This window comes from Medicago sativa, chromosome 8, assembly GCF_051527215.1.
Source record: "Medicago sativa cultivar Bolivia chromosome 8, Bolivia_mono, whole genome shotgun sequence".
NCBI lineage: Eukaryota > Viridiplantae > Streptophyta > Magnoliopsida > Fabales > Fabaceae > Medicago > Medicago sativa.
In genome coordinates, this window is record NC_140756.1 from 62348676 (window position 1) to 62369239 (window position 20564).

At 31.7% G+C, this 20564-nt stretch overlaps 2 protein-coding genes across 2 annotated transcripts; both read left to right on the forward strand.

The window, feature by feature from the left end:
* The first annotated feature begins 303 nt into the window (after nucleotides 1-303).
* LOC146900295 (protein neprosin-like) lies at nucleotides 304-7993 on the forward strand. Its single transcript, XM_085732424.1, has 7 exons — nucleotides 304-529; nucleotides 685-771; nucleotides 1558-1767; nucleotides 4167-4328; nucleotides 6587-6640; nucleotides 6780-6926; nucleotides 7492-7993. The coding sequence occupies exons 1-7, from the start codon at nucleotides 341-343 to the stop codon at nucleotides 7867-7869; spliced, it is 1227 nt and encodes a 408-aa protein (XP_085588550.1). The 5' UTR covers nucleotides 304-340; the 3' UTR covers nucleotides 7870-7993.
* A 4319-nt stretch (nucleotides 7994-12312) lies between these two features.
* On the forward strand, nucleotides 12313-16985 carry LOC146900296 (protein neprosin-like). Its single transcript, XM_085732941.1, has 7 exons — nucleotides 12313-12472; nucleotides 13144-13230; nucleotides 13346-13537; nucleotides 14874-15026; nucleotides 15605-15658; nucleotides 15738-15884; nucleotides 16514-16985. The coding sequence occupies exons 1-7, from the start codon at nucleotides 12338-12340 to the stop codon at nucleotides 16892-16894; spliced, it is 1149 nt and encodes a 382-aa protein (XP_085589067.1). The 5' UTR covers nucleotides 12313-12337; the 3' UTR covers nucleotides 16895-16985.
* Nucleotides 16986-20564: the final 3579 nt, after the last annotated feature.

Consider the following 20564-nt stretch of genomic DNA (forward strand, 5'->3'; position numbering starts at 1 on the left):
AATGTGATGAATCAATATATTATATTTAGAGAAACAATCCAAAATTATCTTTAACCTTAAAGAAAAAATCTAAAATTATCTTTAAAAATGGTATCGTATAAAATAAGAAATAAGCAGTTTTTTAATTTTTGTTTTGGTCAAAGCACTTTTATTTATTTTTTTGAAAGAAGGTCAAAGCACTTTTTTAATTTTATTATATTAATATTTAATAAAATCATCTTTTTTTTTGACAAAATTAAAATCATCAATAAGTCTTGACCAAAAAAATATATAAAAGCGTCAGCATGTCATATTTATGTTGGATGGAACAAAACCAAATTCTAATAAAACACAACAAAAAATGGATTTTGGCTCTATAATCATCTCTCTTCTCCTTGTTTCTTTTGTTTCTCCTATTTACTCTTTCAAAGCAAGTAGCCATCACTTGGTGAATCAAACTTTTCAAATCGAGGAAGAGTTTCACAAGTTGAAAAGAAACATAAAAATCCGTCTTCAGCAGATCAACAAGCCTGCTATTAAGACAATCCAGGTATTCTAAAATAAATTTCAAAAATATATATATATATATATATATATATATATATATATATTTCTAATTACTTTTTCAATACACACTCCTTAGTATTGAATTATAACTTATATGCTTGTGTTTATGTAATTTTTTGTTTGTGTTCATTTTCGCAGAGTCCTGATGGTGACATAATAGATTGTGTTATGTTTCATAAACAACCAGCTTTTGATCATCCTCTATTAAAAGGGGAGAAACCAGTGGTATTTTCTGTTTAGGAAAACCTAAACTAACATATATTTTTTTGCTAAATTAGTCATTTATATTTAAAAATATTTACATCGTTGGCCCAACATTTGTTTCTTTTTTTTCCAAAGTCTAATTCTGTGACAAATTTGTGTATGTGGTCATTAAAAATATTCACCTCATTGAACCACAATTAAATCCTCATATTGAGAATAAGATACAAAGATCATAATATATTATAACCAAGTTGTTTAGGCTCCAGTGGCAAGGAGCTCTTTTCAAGGACGTATCCGGGGAATACCGGGTTTGATTCCCAGGAGGAACAACGCTTGGCCAGTGCGAATGCCTCTATGCACGAGCCGGATTAGTCGCCTACTATTGGTGGGTCGGAAACCGGTGCAAAAGCCAAAAAAATCATAATATTAGATAAAACTAAAATGGAGCATATTAACATTGATGGATTTGCGATGTAATTTAGACGTTATTGTGATGAACTGAAGATATAAATTCCCATTTTGAATGTTTAAAGAAAACTTCTGGAACATACAAAGATAAAAAAACTAAGTTTTTAGTCCAACATTATTCTCATTTTTAAGTATAAATTAAAGGACTAACATGACACACAAAAAAATCTGTTTCAAAGTTTAAATTACGTTAAAAGACCTTTATTGCAATTCTGCATATATATATTTTTTTTAAATTTTAACTCCATTATTTAGTATTTGGAATTTTTTTTTTAAGTTTATTAAATTATTTACTTTCGACTTTATAATTGGAATTTTTTCATGCATATATTCATAAAGGATCATCCAAAAAGACCAAAAGGGCATCATCAAATGGGCAATTTTAGTGATAATCTTCAATTGTGGAGCTTAAATGGTGAATCATGTCCCGAAGAATCAGTTCCAATTAGAAGAACAAAAGAGCAAGACATATTAAGAGTTGGCTCTATTAGCAAATTTGGAAGAAAATTAAATCAAGTTGGAAGGGACGACACCGGCAATGCACACGAGGTATGCAATCACAAAAATCTCTCTCTCTCTCTCTCTCATATATATATTCTTTATGTTTAAGTGTGGAATAAGCAAACAAATTGGGTAGTGTTAACTTGTGCCCTTAGGGCACAAGTTAAGAATCTAAAAATGGAATTAAATCATAAATTATGTCTTGAAAAGATAAGATTTTAAATATCTAGACTATTGAATGCACAATTTCCAACAAAATGTTTCTATCTTTGGTTTCTTAACTTGTGTCTTGAGGGCACAAGTTAACATTTCCAAAAACAATTTTTATTTTAGAAATTAAACAAACTTAGCTTATGTTATTAATAAAAAAAATGGTTCAATACAAGTAGGATAAATCACAAACACGTGGTGACAAGACGAAGAATATAATCGGCCCTTTTGCTAGGGTATGAGTAACCAGGTTCGCTTGTCGCCTAATAAACTTCACTAGCTAACTCATAAATAATTAATATGAGATATGATAACATGAAATACAGAAGCCCCATGATGATTGGATGTCAGAAATGCCACCAAAGTTTAGGAAATTCGATTCAAAAGTCACATGCTCCCAACCGTTGGTGATTGTGAACCAAATTGATTCTAAAAGTCTGTGCCATTACATAATGGCCATCTGAATCTCGCACGCCACAACCAAATGACGTGGACCGACCTGTATGATGGAAAGCAACATCCACATTGCAGTTGAGCCAACCGTGAGCTGGTCTCTCTCAAGCTACTATGAGTAGCTCGTTGGTAGAAATCCCAGGAGACTGCCTATTTGACTTATTGTGTGCATGATTCAACTGCTGCTAACCATCTAATGATGTATGCCTAACACTTGATTCTATTTGACGCTCATCTTACAACACAACATCATTCCTTGCTGCTCATAGATGAGAAAGAAGCACAACCATGCGCCCATCTATATCGTTACTCTTTGTCCTACAAACATCAAAGACAAAATTTGTATGGTTGTTGAACCTCCGTGCTCGTTGCAGCAATAACGTCAATATCCCGGCCTAATACTTACACTACCTAGACACAACCCACCCAACAAATTTGTGTCACTTGTCTTCCACTTCCATATCACACCAGGGAAAATGAGCTGAACAAGGTACATACCTAGAAATTTTACATGAGAAGGAACACAACTTCTGCATAATCACCATAATATAGTTTGAGCTTTCTGCGAAACATTGAATTGCCACAAATTACTCGATTCACCCATAAACATGGAAACATTAAACATGTAAGAGTTACTTCAATATCAATCGGTAACTAGACCTTACCAAAGAAATCATATCTCCCTCGTCCCTCCGTACCATTTTATCCTATTTAACTAATGCAAACAACAACGTGTCAAAAATAGATTGCGATACCTCAGGTGGAGGCAATTTTTTTTTAACCTCCCATCTTTTCTCCTAGCTAGCATTATATCATAACCAGAAAAATTGTACACACCTTGATGTTGAGGGCAAGGGATTCAACTCTTATGATCACCACAAATCCATGAATCACTCATAACACTTATCCTTGTACCATTACTAATATCATAAGAGAACCTGACGAGTATTCCAAGTATTCCTCCGACTTGGATAAATTAATTTCTTTCCCAGATACATCCACAACAACTCGTATAACATGTGACAAGTTTTGAGATTCAACAACATTAACGCTGCAAAACAAAATATGTGTCATATGCAAAAAGTAGGAAAGACACCACCGACACACCTATATAAACAAGCACCTAATGTAATTCACCTCGCCAAAATTTATTGGGTAAACAAGTCGATAACCCTTTAGACATCAGACTGAACAAATATGCTGATAATGGGTCGCATTGCTGCAATCCTCACCAAGTGGTTATGGGACCTACACGGTAAAAAATCCTACAAAAAGAGAAACACTACCCAACATAACACGAATATTTTCCAACTTGTGACCATTTTCTAATGTTTCAGACAAAAAGAGAATATCTAATCTATGTCCCCAGTTTAGGTTAAGAAGATTTGAAATTGCACTCAGGCCGCCCAACATCCTGCAATTCAAGCTTAAAATAATAATGTGTCCCGTTTCAGTATTTTTTTATGAAATGTTCATTCAAGCATCAAATTTCTTCGATCTAGTATGGGTTATATATCAGTTCATCGGTTGGATTGTCGATCCAGCTGGGTTACACCGAGTTTCATCGGTCCGCTTTTATTTTGGTCTTGTAAGCAAACCGAACCGCCCACTCCTCCAATTCTTGGTCAGTCTGGGTTTTCAAAGACTCATTTGATCTTTAAATTGAGATCACTTTTTTCTTTAAAATATGCATTTTTTTACATATAATATGATATATTATGTTTATTAATTAGATTTAATTGTTCTCCAAACCTTATGCTATTGTTGAAAATGAAATAATGCAGTATTCAATTGGGTATGTGACTGGGGATTACAAAGGAGCAAAGGCTACCATAAACCTGTGGGTCCCCAATGTGGAGAGCAAAGTAGAATTCAGCTTGGCTCAAATATGGATTGTATCTGATCAATCTGGAGATGACCGTAACACCATTGAAGCTGGTTGGCAGGCATGCTAAATATTACTCTCATTAATTAGCTAGTCACTTCATTTTATTAGTAAATTATATAAATCTCTCTTGCAAAAGTTTAAATTTTTTAACAACGAATGAACTAAATATGAATTTTTTAAGTTTTTAGCACTTAAAAGATTCGTATTTTGTTAAAAAGTTCTAAATTTTTGTGGGAGAGATTGTTATAGTATTTTATAATCTATATAAAATTACATTAAAAATTGTGAATGTTATACATGAGTTGACTTAAATATGGAAATCAAAAGCCATTACGTAAAATATTTGGGGAACAAAAACTTGCTTAGAAGTTTAGAGGAACTGAAAATCAAATTTGAATTATGTATAGGGATCAAAATAATTTTTAACCCTTTTTTATTTTGTTTCAAGTTTCCATTAAGCACGTTTAACTTAAAAACTGATTATATAATTGCTTATGTATAATCTATTTCATAACCTATCTTGGAGAGCTTACAAAAATAACTTAGACAAATTAAAAGTTGTTTATATAAGTTCTCCATAACAATCTCACAAATGTTCACATTAGTAGATAAATTCAAATAAATTCAATTAACTTATAGACATGTTGTGAATTTGAACCCTTGTTCAGACAAAAAGAAACAAAGATAAGCAAGTAACGATGACAACCAACAACTAAACGGTCCAAGCAACAACATAAATCTAACACTATACGTATACAACGAATCTACAATCAAACCAGAACACAAACATAAAATAGAAAAGGAACAAACATACCAATACTATTTACTAGTTTAACTTAAATTTGACATTCGTTTATGTGAGAGGGTGGTTCTAAAATCCACTATGCATGGGTATTTAGTTTATGGGAGAGAGTGGTTCTAAAACCCACTATGCATGGGTATTTACCAGAGACGCAAAGAAGTTATAAGAAATTATTTTCAAGAGCTCTTACGAGAAAACTATAATTTTTACCCCTTTTTCAAGTCTTTCACAACCCATAGGAAGACCCTAAGACAAATCAAGAGAGAATGTTTAGTTTCTCCCTTTAATAAAATCTCATTACCCAATATATTTAAAATGTATTACTCAATCCAGTAATATCATCCAAAACTACTCAACCCTTATCCTTTAAGTTTCCTCAAAGTTCAATCTTTTGATCTTTTAAGTATGTCATTCTTTAAACTTTTCAAAGGTGTCACATTTATGTTAAAAATGTGAACCCATACTTTTATACAATAGTCATCAATCATAGCAAGAAATATAGGAACCTTCCCTATGAGTTAACACTCTTGTCGGACACCAAAGATCCGAGTGGACATGCTCTAGGCTATACAAGAATGATTCATGTCACTCCCAAACAAAAAAACCCGTAATTTTCGCCAATCATGAAATTATCACAATATTATAGTTTCTCCAATTCTTCTTGTCCTAATTGACTTTGTTTAGCTAGTTCTACTCTACCCGTTTAACTAACAAGCTTGTACCTTAAATGTCACAATTTAGTTTTCAAATTATGAGTGGAGTTTTCCACTATCTGTTCAAAATGTTTTCCCTAATTCGAGAAAACTTGCAATGCAAGTTACCATACCAAAGATCAACACAGAAAACAAATTAGTTTGGAAATACGTTGGAATCATATATATTCAAATCTCTCATTGGCAACAATTTACGCTAGGCCAAATCCATCTGGACAGTTTGAGAACCTGATCAGAAATTCATCTGGACCTCTTGTGATGGCATATTCAAAAATTCAAATGGAGTCTTCTTTGGTTGTTTTGCTCAGAACCTGATCACACAACCATCTTATTAGCTGCTATCATTGCTATTGAGATTGCATCATCAAAAGGTCGGAGTAACTTACGTTGGAGTCTGATTCTCAACTAGTTTTCCTGGCCTTTAAGGAAAAATTTGTGGTTTCTTGGGGGCAAAGAAACAGATAGAGCAGTTGTTTGATCAACTATCTAGAGGAATAAATTTTATTTGTTAATTATATATATATATAGTGAAGGGAATTCTTGTGAAGATTTGTTAACTAACATTGATTTAGCTTTGTCATCTTTTGTTTGGTTCCCCTCCCTCCCTAACTTAATTAATGATGATTACATTAGAAACATGTTAGGTTTCCCTAACTACAGATTTGTCTCTGTTGAAAGGGTATATCATAGTTTCCCTTTTCTTTGTTTATGCTCTTTGCATTACTCTTGTTTAAAAAAATAATAATAATTATGATGATTAAAGCAACACTTTTATTGATGTTATAATATTTATATATGCAGGTCTTCCCACAACTCTATGGGGACAACCGCCCTAGATTGTTTACTTACTGGACGGTATGTAAATTGATTGAAGTAAAAGATCAAGTGGAAAAGTATAATTTTTTTTTTTTAAAGAAGGTGGAAAAGTTTAGTAGTGTATAAAAAAGTTTGTGTTGTTGCCCCAAAAAATTGATTATGATTTTAATAATTGCAGGCTGATGGATATAAAAGAACTGGATGCCATAACTTACTATGTCCAGGTTTTGTTCAAACTAGCAAAAAGATTGTACTTGGAAGTATACTTGCTCCAACTTCTACATATAACGGAGGACAATATGAAATTACCATATCGATCTGGAAGGTAATTTTCTGCTGAGATTACCAAATTAACCTTAGAGTGTGTTTGGATGGGGGAATGTTTTGAGGGAATGTAATGTTATGAGGGAATTCAAATACTTTGAGGTGAATTCCATTGTTTGGATGAGAGAATGTAATGTAATGTTGAGGAAATGTAATGTTATGAGGGAATTCAAATACTTAGAGGTAAATTGCCTAGAATTTTAAATTCTTCAAAATTTCCAAATTACCTCATCCAAACACACTCTTAAAATGGTAGGATGAATTGATAGATATCTCTGCTTCAATTAGGTTACTAAAGTCAAAAATTTATTTTATTTTTTGAAATTAAAAAATTTAGGTATTTTTTATATCTTTAAAAATTGAGTGACCATTATTAATTTTATATCAATTTAGTCTATAAGATTGTTTTGTTGTCTACCTAAAATGTTGTTCATAATCATTAAATAGGTGAATATTTTAGTTTGCTCAAAAAAAAAAAAGCTGTATATTTTAGTAACTTAACTTTCTCAAATACAAAATGGTGTTTTTAAAGGTTTGCTTTGATTTTCTTTTCTATGTTTGTGAAGGATCGAGTGAGAGCGAACTGGTGGTTTGCATATGGATCTGAAGTAGTTGGGTATTGGCCATCCTCCTTGTTCACAAAGTTGAAGGATAATGCACATGAAATTCAGTTTGGTGGAGAAATAGTGAATTCAAAATCAAAAGAGTCTCATACTTCTACCCAAATGGGTAGTGGACATTTTGCTGAGGAAAATTATGGAAAAGCTGCATATTTTAAGAATTTACAAGTTATGCATTCTGATAACTCCTTCCATCCATTGTCAGAAGATCCCAAGTATATAGCAGATAAACCAAATTGTTATAATATAAAAGGAGGGAGTGCTCAAGACTGGGGAAAATACTTTTACTATGGTGGGCCTGGCAGGAATCAGAAATGTCCTTGAGTAAATGATATGATAATATTAGTAATAATAATAATAATAACAACATAGAATTAAAATAATCAAACTTTGTTGTACCAAAAAAGAAAAAATAAATAATAATCAAACTTTAGCGTTTTTTTATTCAGGTGACTTATTCTTATGTTAAAATTAAACTTCTTATTGGATTATTTTCTTTAATTCACATGTTATCCATTGGTGATACCATTACCAATTGGACTCTATGTAATTGCCTAAAGAGAATAGAAAATAAAACCTACAACCTTTATTTCGTATCCCTTACCTATATGAGCACTTCAAAGGCATCACATTTTATGGTAAATAATGCTTTTTCACCTTCGAGGAAGTTAAAACGACGCTTACAACCAAAGAGTTAACATAGTTCAAGGACTTGAAGTAATTTGATGATAATGGTGAAGGCTTGGGTGTCTCAAGGAAGAGGTGGTAGCAGAGGAAATTGTGAAACACACGAAGGGTGGTGACAAGTAAAATAAGATTGTCTTAAGTTAGAGTTATAAACCAAAATCTCATAAAAGGGCTATAATATATTACAAAATCTCATTTAGATCAAATGAGTTAGGGTGGTGATCAAACTGGACATCAAATTGTGAAAACTCTTACGGTTGATGACCAGTCTTGAGGCAATTTGTTTTCTAAGCAAGGTTCCTTACTGGCTAAACTAGACATCAAATGAGATTTTGGAATAGATTATAGATGAACCAGGTTAGTATCTAACTAGGAATCAAGAATTTCATTTAGGAAGAGTAGAGTTGAGAAAAAGTTGCGTTTTCGGTACTGCATATGGGTTAGAATCCACATTCTCTTAATTAGTTTCATCTATCTTATCTAGGCAATGCACTTTTTTGTACTTAACCTTGTTGACGTTACCAGAAAACCAGACATAGAGTGTAAAATTTTATAGAAACTTAGCTTGTCATACCTTGATTAATTAAGGACATACTAACTAATTTCACCGAGTTACAACATGAGGAAGAAGCCTGTTGAACAAACTTGATAGCCATTTTATCACTAGGAACACTTTCATTCTGATTAGGAGGCAAGTTTAGACTACTACTAGAAACTTCACTTGTAGTGACGGACAAATACCGTCACTATAGATTAATTTCCGTCAATATATGTGGCGAGAACATTAACCGACGACCACATTGGCCGTGCAGTATACCTAGCAAGTTGTAACGGAATTTTGCCTGTCTGTGTATGTTATGTATTTTATACTTACAGACAGTACCTTTACCTATGGCTAAACTGTCTGTCTATGTACGTTATGTATTTTATACCTACTGACAGTACCTTAACCTACGGTTAAACTGTCTATATGTAGAAGTTTTACCTACAGTGACTTTACCCATAGGTAAAGAAAATCCCGCGTTTTTTTTTATGAAACCCCAATTTTTTATTTTATTTTTTAAATGTGAAACCCCCAAATTTATTTATTATTTATTGTTGTTGCACTATATTATATTTTTCTCCATCATACAAATTGGTTAATATCTAGTTAATACAATTATACTTTGTCAAAATTGTTGGTAATTAATATTCCAAGCAATTAACAACGTCCATATAGTCAAAAGAAATTAATATTTGAAATGAGATATGTCATTTTATTATTCACCAATGTGGACAAATCATTTAAACTAAAGACAACACCAAAATATTTGTTCAAGGCTTTAGTACTAATAACATGCATAAACAAAAAAACACACAGCTTTTTCTATAGTTCTACCCTATCAAGAACAACCATATCCTTTTTTTCATGCACTCTCTTTCTTCATATCATGTCCCACCAAGAACAATCATATCCTTACAATAGACCAAAAACAATTAACAGTTAGAGAAATGACTATTAATGATATAACTGGAAATACCACCAAGGCCTTGGTTCCCATCCAGAGTTATTCTTGATATAGACTGGAAATATAATTTTGCAAATTTAGACCCGAATTACCAGATGTCATCACTGAAGGACTCTTGTGTAGAGTTCTACATTCTGGTTGAGTGAGAGTTTCTTGGACTGTCGTGACGTTCTGCAAATATTTGCTACGATACTCGTTATTCGAATTAATCTTGTTAGTGAATTGATTTTGAGCATTAGAAGTGCTAGCAATTTGCTTCATACTAATAGGTTGTATATTTTGACAAAAGCCAGGAGTGCTTTTACCTCTATATTTCATATCTTTTAGTTGTTCCAGAGCCTAAAGTAGGGACCTCAAATAGGCTCTTGTCTTTAGGATTCACAGAAGTTATAGACCAAATAACTTCCGTATGACCCTTTAGGATGTCATGGGTTTTACCTTATTATGACCTAAATTCATTTCTTCTATAGAAATGACTTCTGGATTAACCCAATGTGGCTTAATATCGTCTTTATTAGCATGTTTCACATGCAAGGCTGCTTTTCTTTGGGGTCGTCCCTATATTTTAACTATAGCTTCTGGTATTGCATGATGTTATGCTTAATGATCTGTTTACACACAGTACAATATTGTGGATGTTTTTTTTTTTTCAGTTTCAGAAACTGATTTTACATTGAAAGCGAATCCCTCTATTTCAATAGATAGCGAGTTATACATATACTCAAAAAGGTCCAAATTGACTAGAAGTCTAGCATAAAGCCCAATTTTTTTTTTTGGGTTTTTCATCAATCACTAAAGAGGTACCTATGTTATCAGCTATTTCAAACAAGGTTATGGGTATTCAATACTCATAAGGGGGATTGAGAATTTGAACCCAAATCTGAGCATGAGATTGCTTATGGTTATTAGGGTTAAAGTCTTTGGACAATAGTCAAAATCACGACTAAGTCCCAAAATTTTGGATTTTGCGACTTTACTTAGCTTCAACGACTCAAATATATAGTAGAATCCCAAAAACAGGCAAAATCCTATCAAAATAGCACAAAATTGCACAAAATCCTGAAATCCGTTCAAAATTACATGATTTTTAAGGATTTTGTCCATTTTTTGATACGGGTCAATTTTTGACATGATTCGTCAAATGACCCGATTTGTAGCCATGACCCCGTTCAATTGTAGCCATGACCCCGTTCAATAAATATCAAAAAGACCAAGTTTTTTCATTCTTTCACTTCACACCACACTTCCTCATCACGGTTCATCTAGTTCAAAATGAACTAAACCTAACTAGATTGTCTCTTGCCTTCAATCCATCGTCATTTGAGTCATTTATGACTATATGCAATTTATAACACATATTTAACATTATTTTTGTTTTAGTAGAATCCTCGATTTCGATTGCGATTTTACGATTTGCGATTTTGCTATTCTATATCTATTCTACAAAAGTCCTTAAGTAAAATCCTTCGATTTTGATTGCGATTTTACGAATTGCGATTTTGCTATTCCCTTTCTACCTCAAGTAAAATCTTGATTTCAACTACCTTGCTTTGGACCATTGGAAATGTCTTTGAATTGTATAAGTTCAAAAACCTAAGGGCCATATTCGACACATTTCTTCAATAGATGAAAATTGAAATTTGTAGTGACCTTTGCCTACAGGGATATTTAGATACACACATACATATTATTTAGATACACACATACATGTTATTTTACAACTCAAAAAGAAAAAATTGTTGATCACGTTTACTGGCCCTAAACCTCATCAAATGAATCGCAACATCAACCCGTTTTTATAAAATTAAAATCCTCAATTTATTGTAGCCCCAAAAATATTAGAAAATTCCAACACCAAATCCTAATAAGCTCAACATCTTATATGGTGCATTTGTATATACTTATCAAGAAGTTCTATGCTTCAAAATTGTTTTTTTTAACTCGATATTTGATCTAAGGACCGACTAATATGAGAAGTCCAATCTCACCATCCATTAAGCCACAATAAAACTTTGTGTGTACTAGTCCATCGAAATTAGAATCAGGAAAAATTGAATCTAAAATCTTGAGCTTCAAAATTGTTTTTTAAAATATATTGATAAACAAACTTGTGTTGGTCTCAAATGTCGAGATTTTAAACCCCTTAAATATATCATGAAATATATATCGAAGGATTCCTCACCTTTGGTGCTTGACAAATGACCATATCTAGGAAATTTCCTCATATCAATAAAAATACATTTAAGAGTTGAAAATTATAATAAAATGGGATTTTATTCTTCTATAAAATTGTATTTGGAAATCAACTTTCAGCCAAGTTAGTTTTTAAAATATAAAATTTAATGAAAAACTACAACAAAATAATGGAAAATAAAATGATTTTTTATATAAAAAATTGGTTACCAAATAAACTTTTTGAAATTATCTGAATAATTTTTCTCAGTCAAATTAATTAAAACAAACATTAATTTTGTTGACCAGATTAATTTTTTATTATTTAACATATAAAAATAATAAAATTGAATTGGTGTTTAATTATATTCTTTAGCATGCATTAGAATTTTGTATAACCAAAATCTAGAAACACAAAAAAAAGCATGGACTTTAGCTCCTCAATTATTTCACTCCTCCTACATTTTCTTCTTATTAGTTCTTTGGTTTGTCCTATTAATTCTTCAGAAACTATTCAATCAGAGCATGAAATTCACAATTCAGCTATTAAGACAATTCAGGTATGTTAAAGCAATTTTAAAACCTTTGTGTGTTTGGATGAAGGAATTTCTATAGTGATATAATGTTAGAGCGTACTTAAAATTCTTCATTATAAATTATTTTGTTTGGATAATGGAATTCGGAGAATTTTCAAAAAATAAATATTTCTGAGGTATAGCTAAATATACAAATACCACATAATTAGTCCTGAGATTTTGAAATCCCCCCATTACCTTATAAATATGAATCCTAAAATATTCCGTATAATTTTTTTTTCAAAATGTAAAAATTTGGCTATTTATGTTTTAAATCTTCTACATTAATCACAATAATTTTACAAATTGGTATCTACATTTTTTAAAAGTTTGGAAAATGGTCACTATATTTTTTCCATTCAACTTTTCTATAATTGCAATTACGGACCACTTTTCTTTAAATGTTTTTTATGTTTGCCACAAAAAATTTGAAACTGTTAAAAATAACCAAACTTTAAATAAGCAAATACACTATCCAAACTAAAACAAATTATAAATTAAACGAATACAATAAAGCTTTCTATCTGTTTTAGAGAAATTTTCTATTCTCTAGATTTTTCAATTAGTTCACCCAACACACTATTATGTATTGGAGCCTAACTTATATGCTTGTATTTGTGTTTTTGTGAAACTTGTGTTTGTTTTCATTTTTGCAGAGTTCCGACGGTGATATTATTGATTGCGTTTTGACTCACAAACAACCAGCTTTTGATCATCCTTTATTGAAAGGACAAAAACCATTGGTATTATTTTTGTTAATTTATTTAACAAAACCAGAAATAATTTTTTGAACCTATGTAAACTATTATATTTCAAATTTATAGGTGGGGGTTTTCTCATACATATATTTATGTGCAGGATCCTCCAGAAAGATCAATTGGGAATAACCAGATAAATAATTTGAGTGACATCTTTCAATTGTGGAGTTCGTCAGGTGAATCATGTCCTGATGGAACAATTCCAATTAGAAGAATAACTGAACAAGACATATTAAGATTTGACTCTGTTAGCAGGTTTGGAAGAAAAGACGCCGATCACTCTAAACAAGAAGTATGCATTGGCACAAACTCAGCTTTTTTTTATTTCAATTTTTTCTATTTCTATTTTTTGGTTTATTTTTCTTATGATAATTAAAGTATAAGGAATAAACACAAAACTTAAAAGAAATTAATAATCGAAATTGGTAAAAAAAAAAAACAAAGATATAGTAGTTTAGTATTCAATTTTTCATTAGTATATATCCTTTGGAAATACAATTAAAACCACCACATCTCCTCCCCTCCTTTAAAATCCAAACCATCTTGCAAGGATGTAGCTCACGCCCGTGGTGAGACCGTGGTACCCTCCGTTGTGTCACCATCTTCAAAACCCCTTTTAGGGACTGATAGCAACTGCCGACGACTCATCTATCGCGGTATGCTTTGGTTTCTTCTCAAACCACCATGGATAGCCTATCTTCATCTTCGGCTCGTTAGATTTGATTCAAGAGTATCCCTCTAGTAGTGTCTTCAACGGTGGTGGTTGGTTTCACGCTGCCACCGACTTCGGTTTTCTAGATGGTGGTGAAGGTTCTTTAAAATGACATATATAGTTCTAGAGTGCGTAGCCTGCGATCATTGTTGTTTCGCCTCCTTTGATATAGTCCACGCTTTTGTTGTTGTGTTATCCTATCAGTCGTGGTAGGTTTTTTCCTTCGCGGTCTGTTTACGGGTTCATTGTTGCTTCAAGATCCTGGTCTCAACAATGGATATATGCCATCGTTGCCAACTTGTAAACTATATATCTACAAATGGCCTTTGACGCTTGCTAATGTCATGTTCGATCCAATGATTTGTTGGTGTGTAAACATGTTTTTGTGTTGGCGATCGAGTTTGTTTTCCAACCAGATACATAACAATGAGAGAGACATAAATATGATGAGTGGAAAAAAAAAAAAAAACTGACCAGATCTCACCTAATCCCAAAATCTAATGAAATACAAATTGTTTCCCAAACTTTTGGGAACTCGACAGCGGAATAACAGCAATTCAACATACCTCCCTCAACACCATACCTCACCGACAACACCCTAAACCAAAAACTCTCCCTACCCACCAGTAACTCCAACACCACTTCCCTAATAAGGCAAAATTAAACTCATAATAACATGTATTGTTATGTTAAGGACACTCAAACATTTTTAAGGACACTCATAATTTTGTTGAGGATATTCACACAAATACTTATATATTTCCCGAATTTTTTAGGGGACTAAGTGACATTGAGAAGGCCTAAAAGGAATTGCTTTAAACATTGAGCAACATTAAAATTAATTGTTCTCCAAAACTTACGCTAATTTGAAAATGAAATAACAAATGGGTTGTTCTTATTGATCCACACTACACAGCAAGCATATGTGGCTGTGGGAGGGGATGGGTACACAGGAGCAAAGGCTACTCTAAACTTATGGCGCCCCAGAACGGAAAGTCGATATGAATACAGTACGGGACAAATATGGATTTTCTCTGTAACCGGAGAAGCTATTGAAGCTGGTTGGCAGGTATGCTAGATATTTGCTCTCTTCATTTATTCATGTATTTTCCTTTGCATGGTGTTTTTTTCTTCAAAATTTTATTTCACATATGAGTATACATTATTAGTCTAAGATATATTTTTCTTGAGAGGATTATTAGTTTAAGATTTATATGTCAACATATTATTAGGTCCTGCATGGATAAAAACTTATGATATAAACATAAACGCCTATAACATAAACCCTTATCATATAAGTGTTGATCTTTAATTACTCAAAAAAAAAAAAGTGTTGATCTTTAAGAACTTTGTATAAGAAAAAATAATTAAAGTCAAACTATTTTTATGACATAAGTTGTTTTTCATATTATCTTGAACATCTAAGGAAAAAGGAACGGTGTGTCAAAAACAAAATATTTTAGAATATATAACTATGATTTTGATTAATTTTCTTTAGCAAAATTAATATTTTAGTTATTTCTATCTTTCAAAACTTTCTTAAATGAATTCAATTTCGGGTTTGCATTCAAATTGCAATTAGCATGTTATCCCCCTAATTTTAATTCTCATCAATCAAGTTAATTAGTTCTATTGATTTTTATGCAGGTCTTCTATCATCTCTATGGAGATAACCGTCCTAGATTGTTTATTTATTGGACGGTAGGTAAAGTTGGTGAAAAAAGTGTAACATTTATTATTTATGTTTGCTTGATGCGTAATATACACATTAAAATTGCAGGCTGATAATTACGAAGGAACTGGGTGCTACAATTTAAAATGCCCAGGCTTTGTTCAAACCAACAAGAAAATTGTACTTGGAGGTGCACTCTCTCCAACTTCTCTATATAACGGAGTGCAATATGAGTTTCCCTTAAAGATCTGGAAGGTAACATTCAAAAGTTAGTTTTCATCATTTGAATCAATAAATCGTATCATTTTATCAAATGAAATATGATGAGATTTATTGATTCAATGCTGAAATACATCTATATATATGTGGTGCGAGACTATTTTATTTGTGGACATTAAACCAGGTTTTGTAGATATGCATAACCTTAAAGATATCTTTCCAAGTTCCTTTGTTTTTACTACTTCTTTTTTTCTTTCAATAATAATGTGTGAATCAAAATTGTTGGTCTAAGATATCTCTCCAAATTACTCTTGTTTTTTATTACTTAATTTTTTTTGGTGTTCCGCCTATATACAGTGTCTTTGTATGTTGTTTTTTTTGTCGTGTCAATCTTTGTTCGTCTTGAATAGATATTTGATTATTAATAAATTTTTCCGTTAAATAAAAATCATTTTATCATCAATTTTAGTTTCTATAGTTGCCAAGTTGTCTAGCTATCATGGTGTTAAGTTGTTAAGTTTTTTTTGTTTTGGATAGAGCTAAGTAATTATGTTAAGTCTAGCTAATATGACTATATATCTCTATCTTTGAGTAATCTAGCTTTGTCACAACAAAATAGTGTCATTTAAGGTTTAATTTGATTTTTAAATTTTGTTGTTTTAAAGGATGAAAAGAATGGGCATTGGTGGCTTGAATATGGGAATGGAGATATTATTGGCTACTGGCCATCCTCCTTATTCAAAAGATTACAGGGTGAAGGAGATTTTGCTCAATTTGGTGGGCAAGTGCTCAATTTAAATACAACTGGGTTTCATACTTCCACTCAAATGGGTAGTGGACATTTTGATTCAGGACGTTTTAAAAAAGCTGCATATATTAGAAATATGCAAGTTGCAGTTAATTCTGAAAACATTTGGATTGACCTACCAGACCCTGAATATGGAGCAAATAAACCAGGTTGTTATGATGTGAGAGGAAGGTATAGTAAAAACTGGGGAAATTTCATATTGTATGGTGGTCCAGGAAGGAATGCGAATTGTCGTTAAGACTGTGTTTGGATTGGGGAATATTGAATAATATAGAAGAATAAGAAATGTAATGGTAAACATTTTTTGAAAAAATAATAATAATCTTTTTCCATTTCTTGATTGTGGTTATTTATATTTATTGTGCAAATTAAATGTTCTTGTTTTTTTTTTGTTTTTAATTCAATGGTCATCTATTGATAGCACCATAACAACCTAGATTATTTTTATGTGTCTAAAGATAATATGCAATAAGATATACACCTTTTATTGGCATCCCTCTCATGCCTTTCTCAGTAATTCCTTCCAACATTGTTCTTTTTACTTACTTACAATGATAAAGGAGTCTCAAGGTGATTCAGATGCTGGAAGAAATAATAAAAAACAGGAAATTCTTACAAACTTGATTTATGAGATCTTAGAAATAATATCATTTTACAAGTTCCCTTACCCTGTCAAGTTACATAGCGCACAAACACTTGCTGAAATTCTTACGAACTTTCAATCTTAGAATTTCTTAAGTATTTAGAAATCATTTGAACTTCCTACACCTCTGATTGTATGTCAAGTGTAAACACAATTTATTTATATCTTAAACTCTAATTGTAAAGTTACTGGTGTTGAGCAAAGTAAGATTCTTATTTGCGTGTTTGAGCAAATTGTAATTCCTTTTTATCAAGTAAATAATAGGGCGCATTAGATTTGCATCCATGATCATAATTCCTTTTCGTGATTTCCTTGTTGTTTCGTTTGTGATCATTTGCTTCTAAGGTTTTGTACAGGTGAAACCGTGGCCAACATGAGTTTTAGAACCCTACCATGTCTTTTATCAACAAAGCATCTCTATTTATAGCCACCTCTTTGATAAATGTAGAGACTGCCCGATGTGGGACTTTCTCAAAACACAATATGTCTTTTTTACAAAACATAAAATGTTAATATTTGACATGTTTTCACTATCAATGTTCACATACAAATTCTAATTTTATTAAAACATATAACGAACCCATAGCGTACCGACTATGCATACCCCTCACGTACCGAATTCTTCGAAAGCTACGAACCGCGTACCCGAACCCATACCACGTACTGAAGCGAATTGCGAACCATGTGACTATGATCCTGAAGTCAGAATACTTTGCGAGATTTCAAATCTGTAAGAACCAATGTAAGCTTCAAAATATTTCAAAATAATTTCGAATATTGACGGCCTAAGCCTATCTTCATTATGGTGAAGCCTCTGGTCAAATCATTTCCATGTCCATTTTCTTTGGTGGTTCTATTTCTCAAAACATATCTACTAGACTTGCAAAGTTGTTGGGTTTTTGCATTGATTCCTTTAGATCCGTCGTTATTCATAAGCAAGCATGACATCAATAATTATCTATGAAGCACGGACACTCCTAGGATTAGGTGTGTCCTGGTGTCGGACACGTGTCGTGTCGTATCCGACACCGACACAACACCGACACTTGTAATTACACTGAATTATGTGATTTTTTCAATTTATTATCTGTGTTGGCGTGTCAGTGTCCGTGTCATGTCTGTGTCTGTGTTTCATAGATAATTATCACATTATTCATTCCTTCAACCGGGAGGTATCAATAGTTAAATTTCCGATGTTCAAGGCAATTCTAAATGGAAGCTTGGTAATGGGAATTCTATATGTTTCTAGTTTGATAATTGGCATGGGTGAGCCTCTACTTGCTGCGTAATCTATTAGTAATGATGGGGTAGGAAATTTTAGCATGAACAATATTTGGTATGTTCCTTACTCTATCATGCAGATTATCCCTTGTTGTACAAATGTGATTCATATGATCACTATTCATAAAGTCAACAATCATGACAAGCTTGCTTGGATTAACTCGGTTGATAGTAATCTCACCTTCCAAGGAGAATTAGTCTTTCAATTTGAGCACGATATCCGGAAAGTTATGTTCCAATTCGTAAATTCATGTAAATTCTAAGTTCTTGCTATTTTGTTGATTTTGAGGATAAGCAACGATTTAAATTTGAGGTTATATTTATGGAACATCATATGATATTTTAGGCTATGTTTTTTGTTATTTTCTTTGCATTTGAAGGAAAATTAGAAGTCATTTAGAGGAGTTATCAATGGTTTGAGGAATTTTTAATTTGTATTTTTTCATTTGAGTCGTTGTAATGCAGTTTTATCCTAAATCATGCAACTTTATCGTATTTTGAGTCTTTTTAGTAAGAAATCATATAAATCTGCAAAACAAGACATCACGTGAAGAATCGAGGATATGAATATTGAAGATCAATGGTTCTTAGAAGGTCTTTGAAGACAACATAAAGTGAAAAAAATTCATTTCAAGTTTCAAGGCATTGCAAGACGGAAGAACGCACGAAAAAGGGACGAAAACTATAAAATTCAAATAGGAGGGGCTGCTAGAAGCTCTTGCACATGAGGCAACATTTTTTATTGCCTCATGCGCCCCTGCGCCTCACTTTATTCACCCTACACATGAGCATGGCCAGGGAGTGTTGGTTGCTCGTTTTTTAAGCTATTTTTAGTGGAAAACCCCTAGTTTTCTTCTCTTAACCCCTAATTATAATGATGTATTATAAATAGAGACCCTTATACACTCTTTTATTTCATTCAGAAAATTATAAATAGAGACCTCTATACACTCTTTTATTCATTCAGAAAGCTAGAGGTACAAGGCAATGGTCAAATATCAGGAGCTTCAAGGAAGAGGATCTACAACATTCTCTTGTTCTATCTAGGGTATTTTTTTTATTGTTCTGTAATGATGTCGGTTGCCATGTGCAAATAAACCTCTTTGATTAGGGTTCCACGATGAACCCCTTCTTATATGTTTAGTTCAATTAATAAAGTATTTTATTCAATTTATGATCTAAAGTTTGATTTAATTTGTATATCTCTGTTTCTATATGACATCTTAGATGGAGCATAACATGATTTACAACCCTAATTTCATGTGACCCCAACAATAGTAGATAGCATATATAGTTGCTAGATTAAGGCCCCGTTTGTTTCAGATTTTTTTTCTTAAAAAAATAACTTTTTTATTTTTAAGTGTTTGTTTAGGTTTTTCTTAAAAACAATGATTTTCTTAAAAAAAATTACTAAATAAAATTTTCTATAGAATTATATATTTTTTATTTAATCGATATAAATTCAAAATTAAAACAAGCACCCTTATAAAAATAAAAATAAAAGAAAATTTCAAAATATTAAACTCATAAATTAATTTGAACTTATCTATTATTTAAATTTTATATATAATTGATTAAAATTATACCTTTAAAAAGTTATTAGAAAATTAAAAGTTTTAGAATTAACTATTTTATTTTTTATAAATGAATAAAAAAATAACATAATTAAAAAAATAATTGATAAAAGAAATTAATATTAATTTTTTCTATAATTGTATGAGAAATAGAAAGAAAAAACCTATAAGAGGTTAGCTGAGAAAAATCCTTTTTCACAAAATTAATAAAAGTTTAGCCTAAAGAAATATTTTAGACACGCTCTTCATAAAACGGTTACATCCTAAATATGAGTAAAACACATTTTTATCTATAATATATATAAAGAAAACTACCCCTTTCAGCACACTTTTGGGTTGAACTTTTCTTTCCAAAAATACCCTTTATTTTTAATTTTAATTTTAAATACAAATAACACATGTAACAAATA

What these genes read in the sequence shown, in the direction of transcription:
- LOC146900295 (XM_085732424.1), top strand. Translation starts at nt 341, where the DNA reads ATGGATTTTGGCTCTATAATCATCTCTCTTCTCCTTGTTTCTTTTGTT. An exon ending in ACACCGGCAATGCACACGAG is followed by an intron (nt 1,768 to 4,166) that starts GTATGCAATCAC and finishes GAAATAATGCAG; the next exon opens with TATTCAATTGGGTATGTGAC. An exon ending in CCATTGAAGCTGGTTGGCAG is followed by an intron (nt 4,329 to 6,586) that starts GCATGCTAAATA and finishes TTATATATGCAG; the next exon opens with GTCTTCCCACAACTCTATGG.
- LOC146900296 (XM_085732941.1), top strand. Translation starts at nt 12,338, where the DNA reads ATGGACTTTAGCTCCTCAATTATTTCACTCCTCCTACATTTTCTTCTT. An exon ending in CTATTGAAGCTGGTTGGCAG is followed by an intron (nt 15,027 to 15,604) that starts GTATGCTAGATA and finishes ATTTTTATGCAG; the next exon opens with GTCTTCTATCATCTCTATGG. An exon ending in TTCCCTTAAAGATCTGGAAG is followed by an intron (nt 15,885 to 16,513) that starts GTAACATTCAAA and finishes GTTGTTTTAAAG; the next exon opens with GATGAAAAGAATGGGCATTG.